Source organism: Ictidomys tridecemlineatus, chromosome 3, assembly GCF_052094955.1.
Source record: "Ictidomys tridecemlineatus isolate mIctTri1 chromosome 3, mIctTri1.hap1, whole genome shotgun sequence".
Classification (NCBI taxonomy): Eukaryota; Metazoa; Chordata; class Mammalia; order Rodentia; family Sciuridae; genus Ictidomys; species Ictidomys tridecemlineatus.
In genome coordinates this window covers 694,384-703,440 of record NC_135479.1, presented here as the reverse complement: position 1 = coordinate 703,440, position 9,057 = coordinate 694,384, and the positions used below count along the sequence as shown (strand labels likewise).

Genomic DNA, 9,057 nt, shown 5'->3' with positions numbered 1-9,057 from the left:
CCATCCTCCTCACTACCACCATCACAGTCACCATAATCCAGCACCACCACTGTCACCACCATCATCTTCATCATCACCACCGCACACCACCATCCTCCTCACTACCACCCTCACAGTCGCCATAATCCAGCACCACCACTGTCACCACCATCATCTTCATCATCACCACAGCACACCACCATCCTCCTCACTACCACCATCACAGTCACCATAATCCAGCACCACCACTGTCACCACCATCATCTTCATCATCACCACCACACACCACCATCCTCCTCACTACCACCCTCACAGTCGCCATAATCCAGCACCACTGTCACCACCATCATCTTCATCATCACCACCACACACCACCATCCTCCTCACTACCACCCTCACAGTCGCCATAATCCAGCACCACCACATCACCATCCCCATGATCTCCACCATCCTCATCATCACCACCATCACTTCAGGACCATGCAGTACAGACCAGACCCCTGAGCACCCCCCCTAAGCAGTGACAGTACTTCCCACAGCTGCCTCAGTTGCCCTGGAGAGCACCCTGCCCCTTGGCACTCCGACTTCCTCTTTCTGGGCCCCTGCTGCTCTGAGGGCAGAGTGTCAGCGAGCCTTTGGGTCTGCGTGGGTGACTGTCTTTTCCAAGGGTGGTTAACACTCTCCTTTAATTTCTCCCACCTGGCACCCTAGCCGACCCAGCCTTCTGAACTTTCTCTTTTCTCATTTGTCCCTCTGAACAGCTCCGCCGTCCTCTGCTGCACACCCCCGGGAAGTTTACTGGCCTCCACCCCTCCCCAGGACCCGTGCAGCCCAGCCAGAGATCTGGGCTGGACTGCAGCTGCCCAACGTGGTCTGGGTGCTCACCCCTGTCAGCCGAGGGGAGTGGCCCCTCCGGGTGCCTCGGTTTCCCCACCTGTGAAATGCACCTGGAAGTAGACCCTGCCTCTGTGGAGGCTGTGAGACCAGTGAGTTCACACTGTTGAGGGCTGGTGGGGGCGGGGAGGCCGTGGCACGTGGGAGAGGGAGAGAGGGACCTTGCCTCAGATCACAGCTGGTGGGAGGGCATCCAGGGGGACAGGATACCAGGCTGCGCTGCTGTGGGACGTGGCAGGAAGACATGATTATGCTAGATCTCCAGAGTCCACAGTGTGCCACTGGCCCCAACCAGTTACCTGGACGCTGCCCCTTGCTGCAGCGTCCCAGGAAGGGCAGGGGCAGCTGCAGTAGCTGCAGACGCAGGACCCTGAGACACCGGGTCCAGTCTTCAGAGGTACCTGGGCCTGCTTGGGGCATGCAGGACGCTCGAGGGAAGGTCACAGAAGACTCAGCGTCACTGCCTCGTGATCTGCCAGTGGCTGCAGCCTGGCCTTCAGTGGGCACTCCCTGAACTGTCCCCCAGCACAGCACCTGCTCCCTGCTGCCACCCTGGGGGGATGACCCAGAGCCAGCCACAGGCTCTGAGGGCGGGACCAGGGAGTCTCGGCCTGGGTGCACTCCCTGTCTGAGGATCGAGGTTGAAGAACCCAGGAATCTGCAGATGGCCTGACACTCACTGGGCCCCTGCCCTGAAGCAGCAGCCTCCACCAGGTGGCCCCAGCTAAGTGATCCTCCTTTGGTGCCTCCACCTCCAGGCAGGCAGTCAGCGCACCTGCTGGGCAGAGGCCACCAGAGGGTAGCAGCTGCATCCACCTTCTGCAGCCCTGGTCTTGAGGAAGTCACTCAGATTCCAGAGATGACTGGAATGTTGCTCAGGTGCACCTGGAGGAGGGGGGATGTTGAGAGCCACAGCCTAAAGGGCCCCAGCAAACTTCCAGCTGCCAGCAAACTTCCAGCTGCCGGCTGATGATTGGCTCACAGCGGCCCCAGCAACATCTAGCTGATTGGCTCCTCCGTGGAGCTGCTCATTGGGCTGTTTCCCTGCCTTTTCAGACCACGGAGCTGCTCATTGGGGGACTTTTTGGCTCCGCCCACTCGACCCAGCCAATCGGCCTCAAGAGCAGGAGGAGTGGGGGAGGTGGAGAGGCTGGTGGTTGTGGGAGAGGCTTGTGGGAAGCCGGTGGTGGCCGTTGGGCTCTGAGGGTTTTTCCTGAGGAGCTGTTTGCAGTTCTAAAAATAAAGTTCGTCTCTTTTGACAAGTGGCTCCTGAATTGTGCCCAGCCAGACTGCGGCAGGGGGAACCGGAGACCAGGGAGCATCCAGGAGGTGCAGAGAGCCATAGCCAAGTAGGAATGACGCATGGCATTTTGGTTTAAAAGGTGACCCTGCTCAGGGATTAGGGCGGCTCCAGGTTTAGGGTGGATCCTGCTGGAATAGGGCGGCTCCAGGATTAGGGCGTATCCTACTGCCTCAGGCGCCTGCTCCTTTAGAGTTCCTTTTGAGTTCTGTCCGGTCTGCAGAGCCTGGTGGAGGGAGTGTATTTCCCAGAACGTTGGTGTAGAGTGTCGGTGAGATTCGGGAATAAAGAGTTACTGCTTGAGTCTACAAGGCTTTTGTGGTGGCTCGATTATTTTGTGCCCAGCCAGACTCCGGCAAGGAGGGTGGGCCAGCCAGCTCACTGACCGATATGAGGAGACACCTACTCCTGACGGCAGTGTCGGCTTTCTTTGTGCCAACGGAAGAGAACACCACCCCGTGTTGGGTGAAGCTAGGATTCTGAGATCAGCAACACCGCACATCTGGGCTTGCAGGGCTGTGCACAGGCACCAGGGGGCTGGGAAGGGGATAATTCAGACACAGAACCCCTCGCCACTCACCCACCCCACCTGCTCCAGATGCTCTGCCTAACCCTCAGGCAGATCTGGCCACTGGGCTTCTCCTCCCTCTTCCAGCTCCATCAGCCCAAGAGATGAGAGCCCATAGGCCCAAGTTCCCCAGGCTTCAGGGTGGGATGGCGGGAGGCCTCCGGACAAAACCATGCCTTGCAAGGGATGGAATGGGGACACACCCTCTGCCTAATACTGAGGACACGAGACCCTGCCCGACAGGCAGGGGCTACTGGCTGCAGCTGAGGGAGCCATGGGGGGTGAGAGCACACAGAGTCCCTGGCCTGCAGTGCCCACCTCCGCCTTTCCCAGGGCCAGGAGCTGCCAGCACACAGCAGGCTCCCTCTAGATCTTTCTGGAATGGGCCTGGGGTTGGACTCTGCACACACCCAGCATCTCTCATGCTTCTTCGCTCCGCCCCAGCACCCCCCGGCCCCGCCGACCTGTCTGTCCCTCACCGTGCCCAGGCCCACTCCAGGTCTGCCTTCACGGGGCGAGCAGCGGCCCCCCTGAGGAGACTCGGGGCTCCCGGTGGACCTGTGAAAAGCTGGGGGTTCTAGTGCTATTTAGAGCCCCCCCTGAGCAGCCTGCCCAGGCCAAGACGCAAAGGAGCTTGACCCTCTGTGGCAGCTTCAGAGTGGAGGGAAGGTGGCCCTGGGCTGGGCTGTGGCCGGGTGGCAGTGGCTGCGTTGCTCTGGAGGGGAGCACTGCAGCGGGGTCTCAGCGCACTGCTCTGTGAAGGGACCCAGGTGTGCCTGCTCTGGGCCCCTGAGCCAGGGCCTTTGCAGCTGATTGTCTGAAATTCAGGCGGATCTCAAGTGACAACCAGTTGAAGTGAAGTGCAGTAGCACTTAGTGAGTCCACAGACGAGCCACCGAGCCGGCCACCTGGCTTCTGATGGCTTCCTTCCCCCAGGAGGGAGGCCCAAGCCCTGTCCAGCCCCCGGGAGCCGCCCCTCTGCTCTGGATCTGCCCCCTTCTGAGTCTCGCACCCCGACGGCTCATGGTGCTCCTTCTCTGGTGCCGGGCTCCTTGCGCGCAGCGTGCCGTGGAGGTGGGTCTGTGCGGCCCGGGCCCTCCTCCCTTCCTCCCGTGGCTGCGTACTGTCCCGAGGCCAGGGCCGCCACGCTGGCCACCCACTCCCCCTCGGGCCGGTCAGCACGGACGGTGCTGCTGTGAGCTCGCCCCCAGCGTCTCCAGCTCTTTAGGGTCTGGGCTGAGGAGGGGGACTGCTGCTCACAGGGCCGTCCTGTCCCTTTGGGGAACGCGTTGGATTTGATCTCCCTCACCCTAACTTGTGACGTGGTGTTGAAGAAGGGCTGGGGGCAGCTCAGGGGCAGGGCTGCCCCCCGATCCGCGAGCTGCCGCAGCACAGCACCCCTCGGGCACAGGCTCCGAGACCCTGCTGAGGCTGCCTGGGGGCAGGACCGGGGGCAGGACCAGGTGCAGGTGGCGGGGCGCCTCAGGGGGCGTGGCGGCCTCTTCTCCAGCATGGCGTCAGAAACCTTCCTGATCCAAGACCCAGACGCTGCCGGAAGGGGCGTGAGAGGCGGCCCTGGACGCTGCACGACAGGCCCCACTGCTGCCTTTACTGACCCGGCAGGAAGCCCTGGGGTCATGCCCCCTGACCATCCGGCCTGGGACGGCCAGCAGAGGAGCTGGGAGGCTCCAGACCGTCCCCCGCAGGAGGAGCAGCCACACCCCCAGCGTCCCCCGCACCAGGCTGCCGCCTCACCTGCGCAGAGCCCCCAGGTGCCCATCTCACCCCTACCCCCTTCACACCTGGTCTGCCCCAGGTCGCTGTACTTTCTGGGGCACGTAGTCGTGAGACACGCTCACGTCGAACTCAGGGCCTCCTGGTTCGGGTGGCCATCTGCATGTGGGCTCGACTCACAGCATGGCCGAACCCCTGTGGCACCAACGGCCCTCGTGAGGCTGAGCCAGCGCCCTGAGCTGTGACCCTCCGGGCCCCGGGCGGGGATGGGGCCTGGCTCGGACACCGGGGACTCCTTGGGCCCGTAAGGACTGCCGAGGGGAGACCACGCAGGGCGCAAAGCAGAGCTCTGTGACTTTATTGAAACCAAACAACACGCAGAGGAACAGGAACTGGCAGGCCAAGGCCCCGGTGCCCAGCATTCACCACCCGATCTCCTCCCACGGCAGACTAGGCCCCAGTGCTGCCGTCGGGGCCCCGCAGGACGTCCAGGACCCCTCCCACGAGTCCAAAACATGGCCTGGTCGCCCGTGTCTCTGGGGGTCTCACCCTGGCCCCCTCCTCACAGCCAGGCACGGTTCTGAGCCCTGCTCCCGCATCAGGGGCAGTTGACCTCTCGCCCAGGAACAGTGATGGTCAGCGCTGCGTTCCGAAGCAGGTGATGGTGACAGTCAACTGACAGGCAGGTAACTGCTGCTATGAGTCCTTGCACGTCCCTGACCTTCCCTCGGGGCCCCCGCGGCCCGGCCCCCCAGGTGAGCGGCCAGGACCAGGGCCCCAGCCCCTCAGTTCTGGGGCCCAGGCCTGAAGGGCTGGAAGCAGGGCAGCTCCCCCAGGACGGAGGCTCCCACCACAGCCAGGCTCTCCCCGGGCCTCTCGGGCACGCCGCTCCAGGGCTCGGCAGTGCTGGCGTCCTGGCCTTGGGGGCAGGCCGAGGCCCCCTCCTCCGCCTCCCTCTGGCTGCAGGGTGAGTAGGAGAGGATGGTGAAGCCCCTCTTCTGCAGGGCGCAGTCGGCGGGCACCAGCTCCGCGCCTGGCCCCGCCCTCTCCAGGACACTCAGCTTCCAGCGGTGCAGGTCCTGCTGCTGGGTCGGGTTCTGGAGCCTCACCACCCACACCTCCCCGGGGTCCAGCAGCAGTTTCCAGCGCTGGCCCGGGCTCTGCAGGGCCCAGCCCGGAACCATCCTCCGAAGGTAGACAGCATCCTGGCAGCCCACCATGGACACAACCTGCAGGCCCAGGAGCCAGGCCTCGGCCGCCTCGGCCTCCTCGGCCTCCACGGGCCGGCTGGTGCCCAGCTCCAGCACCATGGGCTCCCCGGGGGGCAGGTCTGCACCCAGGAAGTTCTGCCACGGAGAAGGGGGGCGTGGCCAGTGTGAGCATGGGGGCAGCCCCTGGAACCTCCAGGGCAGGGCCTGGGTCCAGTCGGCGTCCTCGGGGCCCAGGCCCAGGGGCACCGCGTTCTGGGCCCCAGCTCGGTGGGCACGAACAGGGGGTCCGGGCCCACCTCTTCTGACCCCGCTGGTGCTGACGCCAGGGCCCCAGGCCCCCAGGGCTCGGCGCCCCCCTGCCCAGGCTGCCCCGGGGACCCCTCCTGCTCAGGCCCCGCCTCCAGCAGCTCCGCGGCCTCGGGGTCCCAGTCCTCGTCGTCCCAGTCTTCCGACTCCAGCATGTCTTTGAGGTCCAGGAAGGCCACCTTGAAGCAGGCGAAGCAGACGCTGAGCTCGTCTCCATGCTGAATCTGGTACAGCCAGGATGCGTAGAGGCAGGACATGCCCTCCCTCCCGTGGCGCACGCTGACCGGGGGGCACATGGCCACGCCGCCCGCCCCTCTGCAGGTGGATGGCGGGGGCCCTCCCTGGGCTCTCAGGGGAGCAGGCCCACAGGCTGGGGGCCAGGCGGGCGCTGGGGCAGGCAGGAGGGGCTGGGGGGAGGCAGGCAGAGCGAGAGGAGGAGTTGGGGGTGTGGCGCAGGTGGAAGAACGGGGTCCCGATTCAGCTGGCAGTTGCAGAGACTGGGGTCAGAACTTCTAGAAGCTTCTGCAGCTGAACCCAGTGTAGTGTCTGGAGCTGGGAAGGCAAGGCAGGTGGGGTCAGGCAACCCTGGGGCAGAAAGCTGGGGCCCGCAGGCCTAGGGGGTGTCGGGGTTCAGGCAGGCCCCCAGACCACCTCCGCTCGGCCTGCCCAACACGGGACTGGGGTCCCTGGGCCACCCCGTCCCCTCAGGGCTCCCCTCAGGGCCCCCCTCAGCCCCATCGGCCTGGCCTACAAAATGGGAGGGAGCCCAGGGGAGGCATAGGCCCGGACCCTCCCGGATGGTTGCCCCGAGGATAGATGGTCCGGGTGGCCCTCAGCACCCAGCCCCGACCCACCCTCCCTCCCTCCCCCCCCCCCCCCCCCCCCCCCGGGGTGCCCTCACCCAGGTGCCTCCCCTGCAGCCAGCCAGGGAAAGGGGGAGCAGGCCGGCCCGGGCCTATAAAGGCCGCGGCTCATCTGCATATCTCCCAGCAGCCCCTGCGCAGGGAAAGTGCTGAGTCGCCCTGGCCCAGGCCAGCCACGTGCCCCTCGGCGCCCCCCCCAGGGCCCGGCCGGCGCTGCTGCTCCACCTGCCCGGACTGGCCCGGCGTCGGCAGGGCCTGTGGCCCCGTCCCTGCGGGCGACGCCCAGTCCTGGGCCCACCGCCTCGGGTGGCGTTTGGAAGCCGCCGGTTCCAGTTCCTTGGCTGCAGTTGAGGCGAGTTTCCCTTCCGGGTCGTCTGCGGCGTTCTCACAGGGCCCTCTGGACGCCTGCCTGTGGTGCAGTGCCCGGGTCAGCGTCGGGGTCACAGCAGACCCGGCCAGCAGTGCGGGGCGTCCGCGGGCCGCCTCCTCCCCGCGCACAGATGCCAGCATAGGAAAGCAAACGACCCAGCGTAGAGACCAGCGCTGGCCCATCAGTTACCGTGGAACCCGCCAGGCAGCCTGGGCAGCCTGGGCAGCCGAGAGGGGCTGTCTGTGCACGTGAGGGGTGGTCCCTCCCGTCACTGAGGGGTCACTTATCGTGAAAGGAGCCTGGAGCTGCCAGGGCTGGAGGAGGCAGAGGGCGTTACTAATTAAGGGAGCGGCAAAGGCCACAGCCTGCCCGAGCCCGAGCCCCGCCAGACTCTGGAGAGGGCAGAAGTGCCACAGGCATCAAGGGTGAGGGGCCTGCGGCCAGCCGGCCGGCCCGAAGGGTGGGCCGGGGCCGCGAGGATGGCACGCCCAGGGCCAGCGCTGCGCGGGCTGGGTCCCCGTCATCACGTCCACACCACAGTGGACCCCGAGGAGGACCACGGCCTGGGCGATGGTCGTGTGCCTGGCGGGTTCCACGGTAACTGATGGGCCAGCGCTGGTCTCTACGCTGGGTCGTTTGCTTTCCTATGCTGGCATCTGTGCGCGGGGAGGAGGCGGCCCGCGGACGCCCCGCACTGCTGGCCGGGTCTGCTGTGACCCCGACGCTGACCCGGGCACTGCACCACAGGCAGGCGTCCAGAGGGCCCTGTGAGAACGCCGCAGACGACCCGGAAGGGAAACTCGCCTCAACTGCAGCCAAGGAACTGGAACCGGCGGCTTCCAAACGCCACCCGAGGCGGTGGGCCCAGGACTGGGCGTCGCCCGCAGGGACGGGGCCACAGGCCCTGCCGACGCCGGGCCAGTCCCGGGGCAGGTGGAGCAGCAGCGCCGGCCGGGCCCTGGGGGGGGCGCCGAGGGGCACGTGGCTGGCCTGGGCCAGGGCGACTCAGCACTTTCCCTGCGCAGGGGCTGCTGGGAGATATGCAGATGAGCCGCGGCCTTTATAGGCCCGGGCCGGCCTGCTCCCCCTTTCCCTGGCTGGCTGCAGGGGAGGCACCTGGGTGAGGGCACCCCGGGGGGGGGGGGGGGGGGGGGGGGGAGGGAGGGAGGGTGGGTCGGGGCTGGGTGCTGAGGGCCACCCGGACCATCTATCCTCGGGGCAACCATCCGGGAGGGTCCGGGCCTATGCCTCCCCTGGGCTCCCTCCCATTTTGTAGGCCAGGCCGATGGGGCTGAGGGGGGCCCTGAGGGGAGCCCTGAGGGGACGGGGTGGCCCAGGGACCCCAGTCCCGTGTTGGGCAGGCCGAGCGGAGGTGGTCTGGGGGCCTGCCTGAACCCCGACACCCCCTAGGCCTGCGGGCCCCAGCTTTCTGCCCCAGGGTTGCCTGACCCCACCTGCCTTGCCTTCCCAGCTCCAGACACTACACTGGGTTCAGCTGCAGAAGCTTCTAGAAGTTCTGACCCCAGTCTCTGCAACTGCCAGCTGAATCGGGACCCCGTTCTTCCACCTGCGCCACACCCCCAACTCCTCCTCTCGCTCTGCCTGCCTCCCCCCAGCCCCTCCTGCCTGCCCCAGCGCCCGCCTGGCCCCCAGCCTGTGGGCCTGCTCCCCTGAGAGCCCAGGGAGGGCCCCCGCCATCCACCTGCAGAGGGCGGGCGGCGTGGCCATGTGCCCCCCGGTCAGCGTGCGCCACGGGAGGGAGGGCATGTCCTGCCTCTACGCATCCTGGCTGTACCAGATTCAGCATGGAGACGAGCTCAGCGTCTGCTTCG

The 9,057-nt window shown here is 66.3% G+C and overlaps 1 protein-coding gene across 1 annotated transcript; it reads right to left on the bottom strand.

The window, feature by feature from the left end:
- Positions 1–5,036: 5,036 nt before the first annotated feature.
- Positions 5,037–6,298, bottom strand: LOC101973613 (testis-expressed protein 19.2). The gene is given in 2 exon segments (XM_005341974.3): positions 5,037–5,937; positions 5,940–6,298. Coding segments are annotated over 2 exon segments (1,026 nt in total). The 5' UTR covers positions 6,289–6,298; the 3' UTR covers positions 5,037–5,260.
- Positions 6,299–9,057: the final 2,759 nt, after the last annotated feature.